This window comes from Aptenodytes patagonicus, chromosome 1 (genome assembly GCF_965638725.1).
Source record: "Aptenodytes patagonicus chromosome 1, bAptPat1.pri.cur, whole genome shotgun sequence".
Taxonomy (NCBI): domain Eukaryota; kingdom Metazoa; phylum Chordata; class Aves; order Sphenisciformes; family Spheniscidae; genus Aptenodytes; species Aptenodytes patagonicus.
Genome location: NC_134949.1, coordinates 13,692,551 through 13,716,548, shown reverse-complemented (window position 1 = coordinate 13,716,548; position 23,998 = coordinate 13,692,551). Strand labels below are relative to the sequence as shown.

General features: G+C 42.4%; 2 protein-coding genes across 5 annotated transcripts in view; both read left to right on the top strand.

The window, feature by feature from the left end:
- The window catches only part of RELN (reelin), a 300,351-nt gene extending 294,953 nt beyond the window's left edge, over nucleotides 1-5,398 (top strand). The window contains exon 64 of one of the 2 annotated variants that reach the window (XM_076328234.1): nucleotides 4,317-5,398. In XM_076328234.1, coding sequence (XP_076184349.1) covers nucleotides 4,317-4,413 — 97 coding nt within the window. In that variant the 3' untranslated portion in view covers nucleotides 4,414-5,398. The remainder of the gene's footprint in view (nucleotides 1-4,316) is intronic. The other variant, XM_076328227.1, reaches the window with a different exon arrangement.
- Nucleotides 5,399-12,227: 6,829 nt separating this feature from the next.
- Nucleotides 12,228-23,998, top strand: part of SLC26A5 (solute carrier family 26 member 5) — a 37,706-nt gene continuing 25,935 nt past the window's right edge. Inside the window, exon 1 of one of the 3 annotated variants that reach the window (XM_076328199.1) lies at nucleotides 12,228-12,302. The gene's annotated coding sequence lies outside the window, so the exon portion shown is untranslated. Of the gene's footprint in view, nucleotides 12,322-13,151; nucleotides 13,201-23,998 lie in introns of those variants that run through there. The other 2 variants (XM_076328180.1, XM_076328188.1) reach the window with 2 other exon arrangements.

Here is a 23,998-nt window from a genome sequence, read left to right as displayed (position 1 = left end):
TGCCCTAGACAGAAATTTGTTCTTCTATATTGGCTGCATATTGTTTTCATCTAACCAATATAATTCCAGTGACTTCACTGGAAAGTTATTTAGGGTTTCCTACATAAATTAGAGCAGTATTATCTTCTATTTATTTTTTAATAATGCACTCAAAACTGTCAAACAGATTATGCAGTAGTTGCTCCTACTAATTGCTTTTTTGCTGTTTGCTCCATCAGCAATACACAGATAACTATTTTGATTCTGTACTTTTTTGATTCACTGATTGTTCAGTGAACGCACAGAAAAGGCAGAAGGCTCAGCAGATGCTGACAGTCCATTACACACTTGCAAAGCAGCCTCCACGTTGCTACTGATATCTGAACAAAAGTTCCCTCCACACCCTCCATTATGGAAGGAGGGGTCTATTCCTAATATAGCTTGATGCTGTCTGGCACATTTTGGGTGCTCCAAACAACAAAACAACAGCAAAAGTATGGTAAAGCCCTTTATCAGTCTGTAAAAAATACAAATTAAATTTATTAATAGTATTAAATCCACCAAATGCAAGAAATGTGTAACTATTCCTGCAAACTATATTATATAATCCTTACTGTGATCTTACAAAGCACTATTGATCTCTATTATACAGTGCTTGCCTCCTACCAATCTATAACATTAATTCAGAAAAATAAATATAGACCTATTCCCATCTTGTGGATACCAGACTATACATACTATACAATATGATACGATACTGTAATACACAGGGTATACCTATAGCAAGAGTTAAAATCATGCCATTTTCTATAGCAGGCATGAAGTTTTTATTTATGAAGGGTTTTTTTGCATCCAAACAGTAGTTGGAAAGCCCATCTCAGACATCGGTGAGAACAAGTTTGAACCATGTCAGTGCAAGTTAAAAAATAAGCATTTACTTCTTAGGAATTTACATTTCTCTTATTTTTCACACACCGCACTGCTCTGGTGTTCAGTGTAAGATAGGGAATATATGTGTTTTCTTTGTTTGTAACATCTTGATCAACTTATAAAATAACAAAACAGAATGATATACGTAAAAAATAAGTAAATCTCTTGCAAGTTATTAGGTAACCCCTTCTTTGTTCCTTTTTTCAATTCTTTCTTTTCCTTTCTTTTTTTTTTTCCCCCTCCTTTGTTCATTGTTTTAAACATCTTCATCAACTTTAAGGCCAGATGGAAAATGGTTAGGCATTTGAAGTGAAATACAGGCCAGGTATACCTGGCAGTGTCCAAAACAGGTCCTGAAAATCTCTGCTGAGCTGTTGCTGAATGTGAGCAGACCAAGGGCAGGAGGGAGACAGGGGAACGTGAAGGCCTCCAGGCCAAGAATGGCTTGGGCATTCAGGGCTCAGCATGTGCCCTGGCTGCCCAAGTCATGCTCAAGCTGAGGATCTCACAGCTGAGCTCAGTCCTAAATTTAACCAGGTCCAGAAACAGCAATTTTTTCAGCCAAACACATTGACAGGCTCCACTTGGTCTCATGTACCTAGACTGAGGCCACTCGGAGTTGGGTAGCGCTTCCTCCCAGGCCTGTCTCCTGTGTTTTGGCTGCAGAGCAGCCTTCTCCCAGCAGAAAGGTGCTCCATCCTCACTTCATGGTTAGGATGCTCTCCTGAGAGGTGGGATGTCGCCTTGAAGGCCCTGTGTCTAAGGAACCACCCACTTCCCAGGCAATGGGAATTAAAGGGAAGGCAAGATTAAGATTTCCTTCAAGCCTCATGACCAACAGCAGCCACTTTCAGGAGCGGGTTCAGGGTCTTGACTTCCCTCCTGCCTTCCTCCGTGAGGCACTCGGCATTGCAGTGAGGGTGATATTCCACAGAGATGAGTACAGGACCAGAATAAAGACTGATCTTCAACGCCGCTGTGCACTTGTGCTACCAAGTGGCATTAAAACTATTATAGACTCACCGCTGTCACTCGCTGTCACACAAAACTCCTACAAATTAGCACAGACCTTTTCACTTGAAGAAATCAGGACAAATCAACCTCAAATATCAACCCCTCCCCTAATTGCCAAATGCTCTAGAGCACTGCCTTACTGTGAGAGCACCAAAAGTTGTGCCGAGTCTAGACCTGTTTGCATTCATTGTCACCAGGAGCTGGATTTTGTTTCAGTCTTGTATGTACATTCCAGTGGCAAAAAAAAAGAAGTGTCATTTTTCCGTAAAATTGGTTGAAGAAATTTGCAAAACCTTGGAAAACTAGTTGGGACGCAACCTGGAATTGCTTAGGGGTTTATATCCTAGACTTTGACACAACTGCTTTTATTCAATTTAGTCAATCACCTTCTAGATCAGCTGTTGAAAAGGGTGTAATTTTATTATATAGGGTTTTTTTAGATGAAGTTATCATACTACAACAAAAGCTATCTTTGCCTCTGGAGGATCATACATATTTTGCAAAGCATGCAATTATTTCCTTTTCCTAAGGGCCACATTCACTAAAAATAAGCTTATGCACTAGAGAGGAAAGTATGACTGATTACAGTACGAGTATTTACTTTTTACTCACAGAGAAAACTCACAAGTGAAAACCTGCCTCGCACCCACAAATGGGAGATTTGTTGACTGTAATGTCTACTGCAGGCCTTTACTTCACAGATCACCTTCAAAATCTGACGGACTTCTTGGTTTGGAACCTCCTGGTAACATTCAGTCCCTTGGAATAGAGATGCTTAGGCCAGGCATCCTTCTCCCACTTCAAGACGAAGCTAGAAAGCACAAGGTCCTACGTGGTCAGGGAGGATTAGGAGAGGGAGTCAGAAATTAGCCTGAGACTGCACAGATTCATTGTGACTTTGCAGCTCCTTTCCCCTGGAAACAAAAATTTGGCCACGCAGTCACCAGCAGTTCCTCCTGGGTGAAGCTCTTTACACCTGTTGGAGTTGTCCTCAGGGTCTGCATGGTTAATGCTGTGCTCCGATCTCTTAAAGAAACTGCATCCTCTGACTGCATCTATGGGAGTATCTTGTATGCCATTTTTCCATGTGGAGAAAGGGGTTCTCAGGTGGCTCTAAAATCTAGAGTCTGGCTGCAGTATGCAATACTATTTTTATTTTTAAAAGTAGCTCTCCAATCAAAAGATCTTTCCCATACTCTGGGACTCTACAGTACAGTGTGCAAGAGTAACTGTCTCTCTTATAGCCACGTCTTGGCTGCTCTGTACAGCTGGCCAAATGCTCTACAAGTAGTAGGTCTGAGAGGAGACGTTCTGTATCAGAACTACAGAATACACAAACCTTTTCATTCTCATGTAATTCTGAATGCAATTTGGCTGTAGATTTATGTAGACCTGTATTTGTGTGTATGCACCGGGGGTATGGATATGTATGTAAACGGACCAAGAAAAGGCACAGCCAGCCAAAGCGCTGTGGCTGTTCTGCAGTCCCCTGCCACAGCAGGGGCAGTAGTATGTAGAGGCTCTGTGGTGCTGCACATGCAGTTCTGTGCCATGAGTAGACTCACAAGGATGCACCACAGATGTTACAGCTCCATTTCCAAAGCTGCTGAAATTCGGAAACTGAAGGTGGGATCTGGCCCTTAGATGGGTTTCAGGTACCAAAGTTCCAGACAGCCATCTTGTCCACCGCTGCCCTCTCATGGTTCGTTCTTCCCTCAATGGGAGAAGTAGAAACCTATGTTAGGTGGGATGGGTCTTGTCCTCCAGGTAGGTCTTCCGAACAAGTGTCCCTTCTTTAATTAGGCTGCAGTCAAGCTGCCTCTTGGCTGGTCTCCTCCCAGACATGATGCTGCTTATTTCCTAGATCTTCCTTTAATTTTGGATGGGGGTGTATTGGGGAGGGAAATGTTAAGTCTGCATAAAAGTGTTGCACTTCACTTCCTATATAGTAAAAGTGGAGGATAATGAAGTGGAGTAAAGCTTTTCTTCTGTTCTCAAGGTAAAGCACTTAATCTAAGACAGAAGGATAACTAGAGTATAAAACCACTGTAGAGAAATGCCCTATATTGAGAGGGTATGAAGTGCATATAGCTTTAGTGAATCTGGTCCTAGGCAGCACAAGTTTTCATTAGCTGAAAGCTCTTAACTTCTACCTAAGATAATGAATTGTATTTACAATTTTTATTTAAAAGCAAAGTGGGACAGATTCTCAATTGCCTTGTACCTTGCTGTTGTACAAAGGGTGCAATATATACCACTTTACATAGGGTTGAAAGGTCACGCAAGGAAAAAGAAGAATCTGTCCCACTAGCTCACTGCTCTGAAAGAGTTTAAACTACATATAAAAAACTGACACTCTTCTCTTCCTCCCCCCCATCCTTTGATTTTAACAGCACTCGCAAACAAAATTACATGATGAATTTTTCACGGCAACATGGGCTCAGGCATTTCTACAACAGAAGACGAAGGTCACTTAGACGATATCCATGAAGAAATGAGCAATTTATTTTTTTCCTCCCAACATGTGATGTGTTGCTTTCCATTCTTTAAATCTAGCACTGCATCTGGTATCAGGACTTTTCTGCAACTGGCTTGATGAATAATTGAAAGCCTTTCTCAAGACAGAGTGTACACCACTTTTTCGCACTGTGAACTAATGAGAAGTGACTTATTTTCTCATAGGTAAATGTTTTAATGTTAATGTGTCTGTGAAAATTGTGATCTGTTGTAATATCAGTTACAGTGGCAGTATTGGAAGTAAGCAACTAATTCTGTTTAACAGGAAAAAAAGTTTAAGCACAAAGACTTTTCAGATTTTATGTTTAAAAACCCTACATACAGAATTTAACATTCTTTGTCACATAGGTATTTAAGTGCACTGTATTTCAGCTCTGTGTCATTTTATACGATTAAGTTATCGTTTGTCCTCTTTGTATTCTCTTCTACAACATGACACATTGGCACTGTATTTACTTGTTTTGTTGTTGTAATATTTTTGCTGCTGATTTTTGGGCTATTTACCTTCTGACAAAATGTATTAAAAAAAAAAATCACAGTACCTAATCAAGAAGATAATTGCAAAAGTAGTTGTAAAGGCATTGATATCCTTTGGTCTTATTCTTTGATATGTCTGTTGGTTAGCATTGTTTTGTGGATAAAAAAGAATGCTTGACATTAAACTTTTTTCTACTAAGGAGTTGTGGATGAAGCCCCAAACATAAGTTCCCAATTCCCTGTCTAAATGTAGTCAGTTCTCTGCAACTGATTTACTTACAGTAACTGCCATTTGGTGTCTGTAGTAATGAAGTGATTTGTAAACAGTGAATGTTTCATCGTGTTCTCTTTGGTGTTTGTTTCTATTGCGGGTCATGCTTGTATCTTCTGACAAAGTTGTATCTACACCAGCAACATTATAATGCCCCTACAGCCCTAAACTGTCTATTATCATAAATAAAATGCTTCACTTTATGGTGAACCAAGCTAAAGATCCATGCTTCAATAAAAATAATGTCAACAAACAATTCTGACATTAGACTTTTCAAGCCATGTGGGCTCTACATGAAATCATAAACAAAATTCTTTTACTAAACACCTAGATTGTAATGCAAACATCGATGGTATTTTTTAATATTTAGTACATCACACTTAACACCATTTTGCAAATAACACAAACCAAAAGATCTTCCCAGTCCCACCTGTGGGCACAATATGGTCGTTGGAACAGGTCCTGGTGGAAGGAATGAAACAATGAAACGGGACTACGGACCAATACACACTCTCACTTGTCTTTATCTGCAAACCCAATGTGCGAATCGGCATTTCCAAGCTCTGAGGACTACAGTGCAGCACATAAGGAACCTGGTTCAAAACAGACAAAGCTGCTAATTCTTAGAATCATAGAATCATTTAGGTTGGAAAAGACCTTTAAGATCATCAAGTCCAACTGTTAACCTAGCACTGCCAAGTCCACCACTAAACCATGTCCCTAAGCACCACACCTACATGTCTTTTAAATACCTCCAGGGATGGTGACTCAACCACTTCCCTGGGCAGCCTGTTCCAATGCTTGACAACCCTTTCAGTGAAGAAATTTTTCCTCACATCCAATCTAAACCTCCCCTGCCGCAACTTGAGGCCGTTTCCTCTCGTCCTATCGCTTGTTACTTGGGAGAAGAGACCAACACCCACCTCGCTACAACCTCCTTTCAGGTAGTTGTAGAGAGCGAGAAGGTCTCCTCTGAGTCTCCTTTCCTCCAGGCTAAACAACCCCAGTTCCCTCAGCCGCTCCTCATCACAGAGAAGTATCATATATATCTGCTATGCTCTTACATCATGCACATCTGCTTCTGGCACCATACTGGTCTGAACTAGAATGGTGTTTGTTACACATCCATGCTCAGCCACCTAAAATGTGTTTCATTTTTAAGAGGTTTTTGATCAAAGGTACCAGAGCAGTGCAGGAAAAAAGAAGGTCATTCAGTGACCAACTAGTCAAAATCTTGGCTTGGTCAAAATTATGCAACAGAACTTTGACAGACCTAGAAACTTACTGCAGCAGCCCAGCCTCCTGCAGCTGCAAACTCGAGAACGGTGTGTGTGCTTTCAATCCTTGAAACAAGATAAAGGAACTAATCAGAGAAAGAGCAGGAAGAAAAAAAATTAGCTTATTAAAGAATATAATAGCTTAATGGTTGGGCAAGAGATTTTAAAATATTGTAATAAAAGTTTCACCCATTGAACAAACAAAAATGCAAGATATAAACACTCCTATATTTAAAGATAATTTTATTTGCCCTACCATGTCAATAGATGGGTGATACTGCAATCTAAAATGCGTGTGCAGCTAGTGTATTGCTAGGGAATTAATTTATTTTAAAGACTTTAGGTACAAGGCACTTAATCTGACTTCTCTTTCCAGGTAAGAGACCAGCATAATCAGAGAAGCTGCTTTTCACAATTGTATTTATGTCCTTTGAATAACATATGTAATTATGACTACTGAGGAGTCCCCCGAGGCATTTCACCAGAGCTCACTGTAAACTGGGTGCAGGCTTTTCTCAAGAAAATCATCCCCGCTGGTAGATTCCCAAGTGGTGTTGTCATTCGCCCTTTCCAGATTCCAGGAAGTTCTTCCTTACGTTTTTTCCATTCCTACAGCACACAAGGTAGCGTGCACATATGGCATGCTCAGTGTACGTACTGTTTTATTTTTCCTCCCATATGACTGAAAACAATGCGTCATCTGACATTAAATAGTTGTTAAAATAGCAAGGGTGACACAGCACATAATTAATGGCAATAAAACAGTGACAGTGCTATAAAATGTACTAATAAGCTTATCTACTGGTATAAAACTTTGGCAGGCGTAACTATGAAAACTGATGCTTTTTATACCTTATAGTCTTCCTCATTTCTCCTATCAGCTCACTAACCCATGTTCCAGTAGAATAAGGAGAACATAAGAGAAATGAAATAAAAATACAGGAAGATGAAGCTTTGACCTGCTGGAGTTCCTAGAACAACCAAAACCTGAATTTCTCATAATTTTACCTGAATGTTCTTCTCTTGAGCTTGCTTCATCCACAGGTGATAGCATTACCTTAGTAAGAGGAAATGAGTGTAGCACAAGTATTTTGAAGGACCAAATTAGGCTTTGCATGAACTTGACAATTTAGAGAAATGGGTAGAAATGAAATAACACAGCAAATACAATCAAGGACAACACATTGTCAAAGAGCAAGGTACCAGCACACAAAATGGGTAAATACCTGGCTAGGCAGCAAAACTATAGGAAGAGAATCAACAGTGTAAAGCAGTTTAAAAAAAAGCCATTTTGCATTATATCAATAGAAGTGCTTATGGTAAAACATGGTAAATATATACACGGCTGTCAGTGCTGGTAAAGTAGACAGCAGTTGTCAGCTGTTGAGCCCTTCACTTAAATACAGATGTAAACAAGTTGGAGAGATTGCAGAGTACAGCAGAAAAAACAAGACCCTTGAAACCATGACCTTCCAAGTAGAGAGAGTTGGTTTGTTTAGTCTAGAAAGGAAAACATTTGGAAAGAGACATGACAGCAGCCATAAACATAGATCTATGTTTTACTTACTTGCTAACCCTTCAGGGCAAATGTCACTGGGTGAAAATACTGCCACAGCATCACCTCAACATTTAACCATGAGTGGGGAAGGGGGTTTGGTTATTATCCAAGCAGGAAGCCAGTGCGAGGCTCCGTCAGCCCCACTGACGGACACACAAAGGGCCACACACAAGCAGCAAGGTACAACAGATAAACCCCGCTCAATTCAGCTCTGTAGTGAGGCTTAACTAAACGTGATGCAATACTGGAGTAACAGGAACAAGCTAGCTGTAGAGGGGAGCTACCTTAATCCTGAGCTGGTGAGGGAGCCTCAAAACCAAGTGAGATCAGCAAAGGGGCTCATCTGCCTTAAGCAAGGCCCTAAAGAGCTCTTCAAGGGCTGTTAGCAATCTGGAGCAGCTGAGACCACGCGACCACTTGCAGCACATCTCCTGTGAAGGAGCAGATGGAGCACCTACCATCCGCAGGTGGTGGATCTGCTCCTGAAAGAAAAAACAGTGAGATATGAGGCTGCAAAAGCCATATGGGCGACGTGTGGACGAACTGCCTAGTGTTCTCCTATGTTACTGATGTTTTATGACTGTTGCTTTTTTCTTCCCTATGTCTTCTCAATGCAGCTGAAGGGACCAACCTGGCAGCAAGCCTGAGGACTTAGGCCTGTGCATGGCTAATTATTGCAGAGCCTGATGGGGAGAGTTTGAGCCGTCACCCAGCAAGGAGGGGCCCAGTAAAAATGGTATTCCAGGGATGGAGGAGTACTGTGCTGGAGGCCACTGATAAATGCTGGGTTTATAGTCTGAATTTGTATTTCTTTTGAAAGAAAACAAGTTTGTTAAGCTTCTTTAGGAAAAAAAAAAAAAGAAGAGGATGTGGTTGTGCTTTTGAGCTGTGCTGCTTGGGAGAGATCTGTGAAAGAGTTAGTGGCAAAGAAGCTATTTCAGAGAGCTCAGCTGCTTCCCTGATTGCCTCTCGGCCAAAGGCAGGACTGTGGGAGGTACTGGGCAGTCACAGGTTTTGGAGCCGCTTCTGCATTAGGATGCTATTGCTGATACCATGAGAGCTGGCCGATAGCCCCAGGTCCCTCTTTCCCAGCACACTGACTGTGCAGATACATGCCAGACTTCTGCTGATACCATATTGCTCCAGGTGTGCTAGAAACAGCACGAGCAAAGCCATTCAACTGGTTTATATTTATGACTGGACAACTAACTTAGCTCATTTAAAATCACACCCTTCTCAAGAGACATTTTAAAGGATTTGAGTTCAACCACTTTCAAGGAACTTATGGTAAAAAGGAAAATGTCCTCATGTCTGGGCCTCTGCTAGAATAATTGTGCTATTATGGACAATAATAAAGTTTGACATGACTAAGGTATCTGTATAGGATGTGGGTAGTAACTAATTAACAGGAGCAATTTTAATTAACAGGAGCAATTTGAGAACCAATTGCCACTGAAATCAGTGGGAAAATCCCTGTAAATCTAAACACATTTCACTTCAATCTGGAAATGTCCACCTCAACCTTACTAACTCAGCTGGTTTGACCCGTCCTAGGACTGGCGTAAGTTTCCATGGTCAAATATATTCAGGGGTTTTTTTCTGCCTTAGAAAGTCGTCGCATTATTAGAACTCTGAGTGTAGTCAGGGAGTGGCTGGGAGTGACCCAGTCAAGGGAGCCCATCTGATGCAGTTTGCTAATTTGGGATGTCCCATATGGGATGTCCACGCCAATGAGTCAACCAGAAGCGTCAGAAGTCTCCGCGCTCCCCAGTCCCTCAGCTAGCTCCTGTGCCCATACTCACTATTAGCGGTTGTTTGAGGAAGTTGAGAAAACTGAACAGCCCGACAACTGGAGCTCTATTCAGCTACTGAGCGCTGCATCTGGCCTTTGATGGTGCCTCACAGCTTTCCTTATGCTGCTGGAGAGCAATGGCTCCTGCGGCTCCATCCCCTATGAACCAGACGAGCCCTCAAAGCTCACACTGGGCTCTCTGTCATCACACAGCTCCAGTGGTGTGTGTGCCATTAACTAATTTCCCTCAATTATCCTCCACAGGAATTTTTTTAGTCTCTCCAATTGTCCATATTGTTTATTCTGTATTAACTTCCCCTCCCTTTCTTTGTTTTGACCAAAAATCCTCTTTTCATCTTGTTCCTACTGAGTTCAGCACTGTATTAATCCCTGCCCTTCTCTCAGAGCTGAAGAACTGAAGCATCTTTTACCATTTTAGACAACACTGGAAAGAAGCAATAAAAAGAATTATTAGCCTTCCCAGTGGGTCACGCACAAGAAATTAAAACCAGCTTCAGTTCATGTATTTACATGCAACCATCAACACAATTAGTGTAACATAATCTGCAATGTGGATTACTGTAACGTTCAAAATGATTTATACACTTGTGGATTTTTCTAGCAGGAAATCTGCTATTCCTGTGTTTGTTTCAGGCTTTCTCCTCTCCCTCCTCTCTGCGCAGGGTGTATAAGCACAGCTGTGTCTGTGGTATGTTACTGCAATGTATGCGTTACTTGTAATAAAGTACTTCAGAATTTCAGTACATCAGTGGTAACACAACACCTTCATAAGGTCATTAATTCTAATATAAGCTACAGATGCCCAAGTTCAGAAAAAAAAATAGCTTTTTGGATAAATAAATATGAATCAAAAAAGATGTCTGTCCCAAAGTATCTCCATTTACCCAGTTCTGTGTAACACTGGCATCCAGCACCATTCCACATGAAGTCTGATGTATGTGGCATATCTAATATATCACTCTAACATTGTTCATCAAAATGCCTTTTTGTTACAGCCTATTTTGGATAAAACCAGTTATAACAAACCTCTTATTTAAAATGCAACTTTTGAAATGTTTTGACCTTGCAATTTCTGTTTGACAACACTGAAATTTAAAGTACTTTATTTCAGCTTGAATTAATTTAAATTTTATTTAAGTTACTCTTAAACTCTAACAAGGACTAACATGTCAAGGAATCATTTTAAGGTTTTCAAAATAATACATTCCAATAGACACCAGGTTTGCAATTTTTTTCGTGGTCTTAGTGCGGAAGAATGTTTTTTTCCTACCAGTCATAGATACAAAACCAAATCTCTAAGAATCTGAGAGGTAGGAAAATATTTTCTCCTGGGCAAGAGCGAGCACTATCGTTATGTTGGAAAACATTTATAAATCAAGGACTGAAAGATGAGATCTGTGAAGATATTTCACTACTTCCTGCTGTTCACAAGGAAATTGATACCTACGTATCCTTTGCATCCCTAAATAAATAAGAAACTATGTCCAGTCACTTGCGAGACCAACCACTCTGAGGCCCAGGCTGACAAGTGTGTTTCTCAGACACCAGAGATAGCGAAAGTCCGCTCCTCATTATAAAAGAAGAAAAATAATTGTAAGTCAGTCTCTTGAAGCGTTCAATCAACACGAAGTCCTTCAGAAATTTGTATTTTTACATTCATTTACATGACCGGTATACATCCATGTCTGACACCTGGCATATATACTACATTTCTTAAAGGACAGAGCATTGATGTTGCTTTTTCAAATCAATTTTAGACAATAAATCCGGAGGCTTCTTCACTGGGATTTCGGGACAACCCTGCTGGGGTTTATTTAACAAGCAACACGGCATACCCCAGCACTGCGCACACGAGCGCAACAAAAACAACCAGGCCGTGTCCTGTATATGGCGTCACTGCTAGCGAGCGCCCACCCCGTGCTCCCCAGTTATAGGTTTACATTTAGATTAGAAATAAATTATATTTATAATTATATATTTCGTGCGTGTGTATATATATCCGAAAGGGAGGGCAGGGGGTGACACCTCGGCTACGCCCAGCGCAGCGCCCAGGCAGGTCGCAGCGGCCCCCCCTGCCCCCGGGCGCGGCCGTCGGGCACCGCGACGGTGACGGTGACGGTGACGGTGACGGTAACGGTGACGGTGACGGTAACGGTAACAGCGCTGCCGGGCGTGGGCGCGGGCACGCACCAGCCCCGCGCACACGCGCGCCGCATGGGCGGCCCCGCGGCATTCTGGGACTCGTAGGCCGCGGCGGGTGCGCGCCCGGCGGGGGTTGCGGGGGGGACTACGAGTCCCAGCCGCGCCCGCGCTCGCCCGCGGCCGGCAGGGGAGGAGGCGGGGGCTGGCGGCCCGCTGCCGCCCGCCCCGCACCCCTTGCGCTCACCTTGGGCGCCGAGGGGAGGCGGTACCCGGCCGCCGTCGGGGGTGACTCGCCGCCGGGCTGGAAGGAGGCGGCGCCTGGAGGTGAGCGGAGCGCGGCCGGGTGAGTGCGGCGTGCGGGACCGGCCGCGGAGGGGTCCCTCCCGAGAGCGTCCCTCCCGAGGGGGCGAGCCTCGCCGTGAGAAGCGCCGGGTCGGGGTCGCGCTCTCCCGGTGCCTGCGGCTCCAGCTCGGTCATCCCGGGTCGGGGCCTGGCCTGAGGCGGGCGGGGGGGGTCTCGCACAGCGCTCCCGCCTCTGACCGTGCCGTCCCCGCTCCCTTCGCCCCCTCTTTCCGCCGGCCCCTGCCTCCTCACCCCGCGCCCTCCCTGCCGGGCCCCGGCGGAGCTGCCGGAGCTTCGTGGGCGACGGGAGCGGTGTGAAAGGCACTTGTCGGGAACGCGGTGCTCGCCTCGGCGCCTTGCCGGGGCAGCCGGGCTGGTCTGCGCCTCCTCCTTAACGCGCTCCTCAAAGCTCAGAGGTTGCCCGGGCGGTAAACAGCACCCACGCTGCTGGTAACTGTAAGATACAGGCAAAACACCCGGGCTAACTTGCAAAAGAAAAATGAAAGGGGAAAACAGAGGAAGGTCGAGAGATCAGTCATTTCCTCCTCTAGTGACTGCAACCCTCTGACTTTAAGCTACGGGCTGCCGGTTTAGGTCAGAGCGACTGTCCGAGAAGTCTTGTAATAACAAGAAATAACTGCTTTGCGTTTTGTTACTAGCTTCAACCCAAAGATCTTCAAAACCTTTCTAAAATCTTGATTGAACTATTTCCCCTCCCCTCGCCCCCCCTCCCCCCCCCCCCCCCAATTTTCTGGCTAAGAATAAGATTGTGGCTTTCCCTATGTCAGTATTTTTCAACTTCTGGTCTGCAAACCGTGGGAACGTTTTGAATTCCTTAGAAGGGATCAGTGAAAGCAATGAGGAAAAGCCAGCCAGAAAAGTAAGTAGGCTTAAATTTGCTGTGCTGGTGCCCATACTGCTATTGTAAAACTTTTAATTGTCTGAACATTGAAATATGGTTGAAAGCTGTTTTCAGGATGCTTCAAAACTTCAGATAGCCCAAATGGCTGTTGCGGCAAGCATTTAGAGAGAGTCCAGTAGTAAGAAAAAACTGAAAGATTACTGCCATTATTTCTGCTGATGACTCAGTAGAATGTACATTCATAATTCTTCATACCTGTCACAGTAACACAGTTGCACAGCATTGGTTTGGATGGGGATGACTGACAGTCCTAACAAGGGTCTGGCCACTGGAATTTTTTTGACCGAAGCTTTCACAAAGGAAGACTAAAATTTTCAGACAGTCTTAAAATGTCTTCTACTAAATGTGCAATAGAATGTATTCTGGGTTAACAGGTGTCTTGATTTATATTACAGAATTTTCATAAGTAAGATGCTACTTTACTAGCTGCTATAGAAATGGAAAAACTAAGGTAATCAACTGTACAGTTTCAGAAGCAAGCACATGTAGGTGACTCGCACTGAATTAACTCTGTGGGGATCAACTCTCGCATTGGCCTTCCTCAAGTGGTAGTAATCGCACTTTGAAATACTTGGTTTATGGCAATTCCAAGCCTCCTCAGGACTCGATAGGTGTTCCAGTTCTGCATTTAGCAGTATTTCTGAAGTATTTTATCAATTGTCTTGCAATGTACTGTGAAACATCTCTGAAATGGAATGAGGAAAGGGTATAGGGAGAGAATGGAGTTTCACCCGTGCAAAGCTGCTGTTGGTAGCTGATAAAGCATATTCATTTCAGATAGCATATACCCCCTTGTATAGTGTTGAGGGCCTTAAACTCAGCAGTCTCGTGCTAAAAGCTTCACTACACTTAAAGGTATATTTTGGGGGGGGAGCTCGGGCAATATTGGGTTATAACCAGAATCACATTTCAGTCAAGGAAAGCTCTAAGTCCAATAAGAAAAAAACCTGCTGCTACTTCCAGGCTTGGGTTCTGATCACTAAACGGTATTTCCTCTGCCTAAGTAATCTGTCCAGAGCACAGAGTCCTTTGAGCTTCTCTGCCTCTCTTGGTTTGGCTGATCATCTGCTAAAGTCAACCCTGTTGGAGAGCTACAGAGGAATTCGTGACTCTGGAGCCTGCTGCTTTTTTGTGTGTCTTGAGGAAGTTTTCCCCTGGAGAAGACAAGCCTCCACTCTACGTTTTGGTGGGGTTCTTTTGTTCCATGTTTTCTCTGTGTTAGCCCTCCCCTATGCAGGCTGTCCTAGCTACGCTGGTTTGCTCACCTTTGACTTTGGTTATGCCAGTTGTTACCAAGCTAGAGGTCAGGGCGGTAGTAGCAGCTACAAATAATGTTGTAAACTTGACAGGATTTGGCTGCAACCAGAAATAATTAGGCCCAAACAATGTCTGATTTAATAGGCAGTTATTAAGGCATAATATATCATTGTCCCCTAGTTCCCAGTTTGAATGCACAGTGACTGAAGCATTTACATTATGGTAACTTTCCTAGCAACTTCTTAATGGTATCCAGACAGTTTCTCAAATCATTGACCTACATGGTAGCGTCAGACCTTTAGCTGAGTAGTGGAAGGACGGTGGGTCTCAAAGAATAATGAAATTACAATGACACTGTATCTGTGCATGTACATTAGATGTCAGTTTGATGATCAAATCAGAGTATGCAAAATTCCTAGGAAGAGCTTGTGTTACTTCAGCCGTCCGTTCTGCCCGCACTATTAGCACATGGGGACAAAGCCAGAAAGTCTTTCATTCTTGTCTACTAATTATGCCATCTTCTCTCAAACATTGAAACGGGTTGCTTTAATTCACAACTCAAGGTTCAATAGCTTTTGTGGGTTCCCTCATTTCTTCATACTAGTCACTTTTTTTCTGAATAGCTTTACAGAAGGGTCTTTTGGCATCTCTCATGCATTTCCCCATGATCCAGCGTTCACTTCCTTCTGAATCTGATGAAGATGAACTGCTGACTGCTATTTTTTTCTTCTGTTTCATTGCTGATATAGTTTTTCCATAAGAACTGGTTTTCTAAAGCATGTGTTTTTCTGTCTGATCGTTTGGTAGATCCATAACTTTTAGCACAAGAAGACCATGCTGAAGCTAAAATTCTCAAGCTCAAATTAGCCTACTGATTTCCCAGTTAAGTTTAATGAATTAAATGCCTTCCTTATCCTGATGTGTTTCCTTCCCTAGATCTGTTAGCCAGCATAATGTTGTCCTGCTACATAGTATTTCTTGATAGTCCTTCTTGACAGTATTTCTTAATATGGCTACAAGGCCTGCCATTGCTATTATTTTATAGGTAGTTATCTATAGCTTTTTGCTCTCCAGAAGTATAAGCAGCAGCCAAGTCCAGGTCTTGTAGTTATTTTCCATGTGCCTGCGCAATGAGAAAGCTATAGACAGACAATGTCAAGTATTTCCATGGGTACGAAGATACAGCTGTAAGTTTGTGCAGGCAGTTGAATGGGTTTTGCAAGTCAGCTGCATTGATAAGATTTAGATTTTATTAATGATCGTAAGAGTACATATATGAATAACTGCCTATGCAGGAACTTGAACTATTATTCTCAAAGACTTGCATTAACTGTTTCTTTTGTTTTGTGCAGTAGCAAGCTGGAAAGACCTTCCATGTGACAAACAGTAGTGTGATTGCCTTCTTGGGAGTTTTTTGACAATGAATCTGTATTTTCACTGCCTGGGTGGAGTCTCTCTAGCCTTCTCTGAAGAATTCTTGCCAGTTTTGCACAGGCAGTGGATCAAGTTTTGCTGCTCTGCTTTGACTGTTGCCTGCCATTTTGTATGTCCAATTTTGTTTGCGTTCATGTGTTGTTGAGGGTTGTTTTGGGTTGGGTTTTTTTTTTAGCTAATTAATGGATTTTAATCTATTAATTGAAAACCTGAGATTCTGACACCTAAGCTGGGCTAGAGCTAAGGTCAAATTGTTCATTTTCATTTATTTTACGGAAATCAGGTTCTGAGGCAGGGCTGGGACTTTTGAGAACTCCTCAGAAGACCTCTCATAACTAAAGCATGGACAGAATTTTCCAATCCAAATCAAAGATTGCAGTGTCTGTCATTTGAAACATCCTTGCTGGAGTTCAATCTAGTAGGGCCAGATCAAATTAAGGATTGAGCTGATTAGGCATTATAAAATTTCAGTTTTGGGCACCTTGTTTTCATGGAGCAGAATTCAAAACTCCATATACCATCCAGGAGAAAACTTGGATTGCTACTCAGAGGTGCCCACAGGGAACTGCCTGTTCCTGTTCTCACGGAGCTCTGCAAAGCTCAGGCACGTCTGAAGAGTCACGTCAGGAACAAAACCACAGATCTTTCATAGATACACGCGTCTGTAATAACTTCTCTAAATACTGAAGCTTTGCTGCTGCTGTCATAACTTTACGGCATAACATGCTTAAAGTCCTTTCCCAAAGAAAGCTAGACCTGAGTTCAGTTACCACTTCAGCATGTCGGGATTTAACCCCGCATCTCCTGCTTTATTAGGGTAGTGCCATAGCTACGCAGCTTTGACATAACATTGTTTTCTAAGCCCTCCCTATTTCTTTCAGGTTTACTGTTTCTTTTTGTTCTGTCTCTGGTCCATTTCATTGTTCAGTTGGAATTTTGCACTATACTTCTTGTTTTCTTGTTTTTGGTTCTGTATTATGTGTTTCTGTTTTTATTTCTTTGCCAGTTTCATGTTTAGAATCGATGCTTATGATCTTTTTTCACTATGGCATTGCAGTGCTATAGATGGTGCTGTATTTGTGTCCATATAGCTGAACAGGTGACTTAAGACTTTAACTTACTACAGATGTTGCGAGTCTGATTTTCTTTTTCCCTACTTTCTGATGACATTTGTTTCTCTTGCATATGTGTTTCTGAGGAAGGAAGGTTCTTGCAGGAAGAAGTTACTGGAAAATTACTCAATGAACCTTTCTTCATTTCATTTGGTGATCCTCAGCCCAGACACCCTTGTTGTTCTTCCAGTTCCTTCGTTATGGCACCCTGTTTTAATGTTAGCTGTAGCAGGAATTCATTCATGCTGGGTTGTTCAGCCAAACACACTTGAAGAGTCAGTTGGAGAACTCTTTGTCCCTACGGACCTGTTTGAACTAAACACTGTGACTGACATCTTTATAAATCTGGTATAGATGATGTTTTGGTAGGTGGATTCTTAGCTTTACTGCATGCTTGGATGATGAACACCACTACTCTCTTAGAGCTCTTCACAGAATATACGTATCTTCGTTTCTACCTAATAAATGCCATTGATTTATGAAGACCTGACCAACACATCTGAAAGTCCTGTGCTTCGATAGCCTAGTAAAATTAAAGTACAACTGCAAGGACATGAGCCTGGTAGGTTGTTTTATCATTCCTGTACTCTGTAGCATAGAACCTTCAACATATGGACATGTTCAGCGCCAACCAGTAACTAGTGTCGGTCCAAAGCAATTTCGGTATATTGTCCATCTTATTTGATTGTTCTGTTTGGGATTGTGGAGTCATTTCTTTAGCTGTATGAAGGTTAGTTTTTTTACTTGTGTAGTTAAGAACAGATACAGGGCTGTCTCGCATTAAAATGTGAGCTCTGTCATCAGCCACAGAAGAAATGTGAAGCCATAAGGTCAGTCTTCAAATAAAGCAGGGGGTTGCTGTGAAATACTTATCAGAGAAACTTCTCTACATGTTCATCTTGCTTACTACGAATTTTAAATATTTCAAGGAAAAGCAGTATTGGCCTGTGTTTGCTGCTCACTCATGGCCTTTATGTGTAACCTCGGCATCAAGATGTTGAGGAAGGTCATTCCCACTGGCTGGCAATCACCTTCAGAACATGAAGCAACACCCTTATGTACATAGGAGACAGGAGAACGCTATCGCTTGGATAATATAATCTTAACCAAGCAGCAGTTGCATAAATGGGGACAGGATCTGTCACAAGTCACATCCTACTCACTGCTCATGTAGGATTTGGTTTGATACCTAGTGCAGAAAAGATATACACAGAAAACGTGTGTTATAAAGTAGCTGCCAAGAATGAAATGTTTCTTCCAAATGCAGTTCCTAACATGGATAGGGAAGTCGAACTTATCTCTCAAAACTAGCAGGAAGAGTTGCAGCTGAGCTAAATAGTTATCATTACTACTTTCCCAAAGAGTGTATGCCCTATGCTGAAGTTCTTTGTTGGCTTTGTCAGAAGCAACAGTTCTTCAGGAATTTCTTCAGGCATGGGCAACGGCTGTAGCTTGTTCTGCAGAGGGGCAAATCCCTTCAGAAACTGTTAGGAAAAGAGCCTCGTAGAAGATCCTTGGAAACATTTCAAAAGCTCATATTAGTTAAGCAAGATAGTTACTTCATACCTTGTTTTCAGCAGTGAAACTGGAATATAAATTTATAATTCCATCCTAAACCCCCTCTTCTTCACCCACCCCAGTCATTTCTTCCTGTGACTGTGTTTTACTACCCTTCGGCTTCCCCTGTGGCTTGAGAGGTTTGCACTGTAAGCATGATGAGTGAAATTATTCTGGTTACAAATAACAACCTTCTGCTTTTTTTATTTATTTTATTTTTAGCTTGATGCAGCACTTGAGAAGCAGATACAGAGGGGGAGGACTCTTGGTGGCTTCTCTGCTGAAGGAAGTGTATCATGTAACTTCTCCTTTCTGCACAGACACTTGTTTGATGTCTGCTTGTTCCAATTTGCCAGAAAAGATGGTCCAGCTGCTGGAGGTCATTGGTGCACTGAGGTCACATGAACTGTAGAAATTATTCTGAGTTAGCTTGGTGTGTGTGCATGATCTTGATTTATGTTCTCTCCTCTGATCATCACCTGGAGCTTTACGATGAAAACTGTTCCAACAAAGTTTTTGGCAGTGGATTGCCTCTGGAAAAATGAAGCTAGCTAATGATTACCTGTCTCTGAGGGTGCGTACATCCTTATCAGCTGGCTTAAGCATGACAAAGGGGTCATCAGCCATGGTACCATTCTGATTAACTTATCTGATTCCACTATCACTAGCTACTGCTTTTGGATTTCAAAAGGGGTGAGGATGGCAGATTCAGACCCAAGGTCGCTAAAGCCACAAAAAGCAGGAATAAGAATGATCATATTTCCATGGGTTCTCATGGTCATCAGCGTGTTTGCACTGGAAACAGAAGCCATCTTATCTTTTATCTATATCTGAGAGGGAAGGAGACCAGTGTTCTGCTGCTCAAAGTGCTCCAGGTGTTTGTCTTATATGGAATTGATTAAGCAGCTCAATCATCATAACAGGTTCCCAAAACATTGTCTTGTTGAAAACAAATATAAGATTGCTGGTTGATAAGAGATACCATTAAGATACTAATGAATTCATTAGTCCCTGAAGTAAATCTTTAGAAGCTAAAGTATTTTTTGGCAAGAAACATGAAATATAAAAAACCCTTATCAGTTACATAATCTTTTTTTTATATAGGTCTAATTTGTTACCATTTTCTGAGACGAGGATCTCTGTGCCTCGCATGTTGTTGTTATGCTCTTTTCAGTGGATAAGATCAGTTTATTAGAGGAAAATATATCATACTGAATCCAGCAGCCTGAGGAAGGTGAGGCGACAGCTGCTGCTGCTCCATATCCCCAGGTCCAACCAGTATCGAGGCTGAAGATGTATTCCCAGCAGGCATACACACAGAGAACACATATATACACAACATATTTACATATATACATGGCAAGTCACACAGATTAGACAGGCAACACTGACAGCCTCATCCTCTTCCCCTCTCTGGCTAAGCAGGATTGGAGGTCCAATAGTGAGAATATATATACATATCTAGAGATACACACACACGTTTGTACAAGGTGGATCCCTCCAGCAACTGGGCTCAGACACTCAGTCTACCCAGTAGCTAGCTCCTGTAGCCCAGTCTCCCCAGTTGCTGGCAGCTGGGCCTATGAGCCCTCAAGGCCACAGCCCCACTCCAGTTGCTGGTACAGACCATCATATGCACACACACATGGCTGGCCAGGACTTCCCAGGTCCCAAAAGCTGCCTGCCCTGTGCTCTTACTCTTAGAGATACACAGATGCGCTCATGCTCTGAGCTGGCAGGGACTCCCATGGTCCCATAAGTGACCCTCCTGTGCTGCTCTGGACTGGTGGAGATGAACCTTTGATGGGCTGATGGCTCCTGTGATGGACCTGGGAGTAGCCCAGCAGTGTATTATCCAGGCTCTCCATCCTGCCATTGTCCCTCTGAGTAACTCTGTGGGTATGCAGAGGAGCTTTTATCACACGACCCAACACAGTTTATATAGCCATCTCGCCTTTCTATGTGGAGTAGAGTGGAAATTTTGCCTGTCTAAAAGCTGTATAGGAATTCAAGGTCCCGATTTTTCCGCCACCACGACACACCTCCCCCCCCCCCCCCCCCCCCCCCCCCCCCCCCCGAAAGGTTCACTCCTGGAGTGCATTTCTTAGCTTAGGACCTACACAAGGAAAATTCTGTTTGCTTCACAAGTTATTTCTAAATTTGTGAAGCTTTACATGAAGGCTACAGGTCTAAACAATCCATTCATTAGTGGATTCAGTGGGAGTAGTGGAAGAGGAGTGAAGATAAGCACAGTCCAAGAAAACTAGGAGAACACATTCCTTATGACCCCACCCAGTCATTTTACACCTTTGTGTGTGTTTTCAAAAAAACTTCTCTTCCGGCTTCGTCTAATTTTATACATATCACTCAAGGTGATAAGTGGAAGGGCATAGGGTGCTGGGGAATGAGGCCAGAGAGGAAAGAAAGAAGTGAGAGAACATGTGGTTCCTAAAATTGCCTCAGTTTTTGTGTCTAGCCTTTTCAGACAGTAGGAACAGACCTTGCAATAACTCTGCTTTTCAGTGTGCATTTGGGAGAACATATTTTACATAGAGTGGCAGTATTTCTACCAGCCCTTTGGCTGACGGCAGTCACCTGTATTTGTAAGCTTAAAGATACAAAATACTTCATAGACTTTGCAGTTCATGATTGAACTTGGAATTCCCCAGCACAGATGCGTTTTTCTACTATAACGCTGTACTAGTACTGTCCACCCATGCTTTTCCACTGTTTAAAGCAACTCCATGCTTAGCTACCAGAAGAAAGGTTTTCTGCTCTTTTAAAACAGGCAAGTCAATGGATCTGCCACTGACTCCCCCCTGTTGCATTAGGTAGTTCAGATACATTCAGATTAGATAGACAAGGTTAGGAGCAAAAGTGTCCCATTTTGTAATTATAAGCCTATTAAAGCTGAAATAGTCACACAGTACACTATTCTTCATGTCTCCAGCTTCTTTTTTTTTTTTTTCCCCTCTCCATAGTCATTTTTTGAATCTAAGGAACAGCAGCCAAATTGTGGTCCTTATAAATTTTATGGCTGCATTCTAATTCATGTGGACTGGATCAAAAATTATTGTCCTCTACAAGAATCAGTGTAGATGGCTTGACAGCCCTCCTTTATCATCTAAGATTGACAAGAGAAAGTACTAAATTATTAGTGATAGCGTTATAAATTGATGTTTGCTTGACTTTTTTTTTCCTTTAACACTTTCAATTTGATAATAGCAGTAAAGACGTAAGACAAGCCTTTATCAGTCAGATAAAGAACTCTTAAGTCTTTTGCATACAGCTTTTAACTACTCCAGCTCAACTCTTATCTGGCTGATAAGATTAATGGCAGTGTTTCTTATAGCTTTTTAATTTTACTCCTGCCGTGAAGTTCAAAGGTTGTCCGAGAGCAGTATTCCACTATTAATTAAGACTCAGATGCCCAGAGATTGCCTTTCTCTTCCTTTGGATAAAGGTCTGGGAGTTTTCAGAAATCATAGTGGTAAGCTTTGTCTTCATGAAAATGACAGTACCTGCTTTTGCTCTTCCTCGAGCATGGAGCTGGGAGTGAAGGGCAAGGCTGAATTTCCAAGCCTTGGATATCTCTGTTGGCAGTTTGTCATGCTGCTATTCAGCAAACACTTGGAGAGACACTTCAGCCAGTCACGAAATGCTGCTATTTTGCTAGTCTATGGACAATGCATATCATCTGTTGTAAACACAAGCATCTCAATCCTTGCTCTGTGTGTGCTTTTGCAAAAAGGATGGATGATATTAAAGACTTTCATCTTTATTGTATTATCTACAGCTTAGTATTCAAAATGATCACCAGAGAAAATGGTTATGCGGGGCTGTTAAGATGAAGTTGGTGAGATGACATGGAATGCAGAAAATGATGCATCCAGCTATAGTTTTGGGGTAGATTTAGGACCTCTTTTAATGGCATGTGATTTGTTCTCTATATTCTGGTATCCGTTGTGAACCACAGCTAAACACAAGATCCTATCATATCCTCCCTCAGGTTTACTTTTGTGTTAGATGGTTCTCATGATTCAGTGCAGTATAACTTCCTTGTTCAAACAGAATCAGAAGTGTTCAATCTACAGTTTAAAAACCTTCATACTGAGTGATCGTGAACTTGGGTTGTGATCTCTGGTAGTATTTCAGACTAACACTTGCCATCATCTGGATAACTGATTTAGAGTTGAGCCCTGTTCAGTTAGTCAAATACATCTCTATCATTTATTTCACCATGACAAACAGAGGCAGGACTGAACTTCTGTTGTTCTGTATATGCTCATAGTATCTGGAAGAGTCTGGGCATGTGTACAGAAATGAGAAAGGAACTGGAGATCTTAAGACCTCTCTACGTCTAGATTTACATTACAAACTTGTGTGGCTCTTCCAAATACTAACCAATCTGCTTGAAGTTTAACAGACTTGAATGTGGAAAGTATGTATCCCAATCAGGACCTGAATTGTTTGGGGTTAGCAGGAAGCTGTTTTGTGTTGCTATGTCTTTTTGAACAGGAAGAAGGAGTGCATGTTTTTAAAACCTTGGATAGAAATGTTTTGATATTATATTCTCATTTTATTGGAACAGTTTGGCCAAAACCAAGCCTCTGAACTGATTTGGTTTGTGCCTTCTGTATGCAGCAGTAGTTTTTGTTTCTTCTGATTTGTTTGAGTGGGTTTTCTGTTTAAGACTGATTAAAATTGCTTCTTAATTTGTAAATGAGGCTGATGTTGCCAGAACACACAAATTAATTACTGGAAAAGATACATTCTGTGTGAATAATAACATAAGGGACCATTATGGAACCACAGAATGGTTGATGCTTGAAGGGACCTCTGGAGATCATAGAGTACAACCCCCCTGCTCAAGCAGGGTCACCTAGACCGCGTTGCCCAAAACCATGTCCAGTCAGGTTATGAATATCTCCAAGGATGGAAACTCTACAACCTCTGTGGGCAACCTGTTCCAGTGTTTGATCGTGCTTGCAGTAATTTTTTTTTCCTTATGTTTAAACAGAATTTCTTGTATTTCAGTTTGCGCCCATTGCCTATTTACTTCCTGCTGCATCAGGTGTTTATATCCATTGATGCAATTTCCCCACCCCATCTTCCTCCCTCCAGGCTGAACAATCCTAGCTTTCTCAGCCATTCTTCATATGTCAGGCACTCCAATTTCTTAATCATCTTAGTGTCCCGTTGCTAAATCCTCTCCAGGATGCCCATGTCTTTCTGGCACTGGGGAGCCCAGAACTGGACCCAGCACTCCACGTGTGCTTTACCAGTGCTGAGGAGAGGGGAAGAGTCACGTCCCCCAACCTGCTGGCTATGCTCTGCGTAACGCAGCCTAGGATGCTGCTGGCGTTCTTTGCCAGAAGGACACGTTGCTGGCTTAT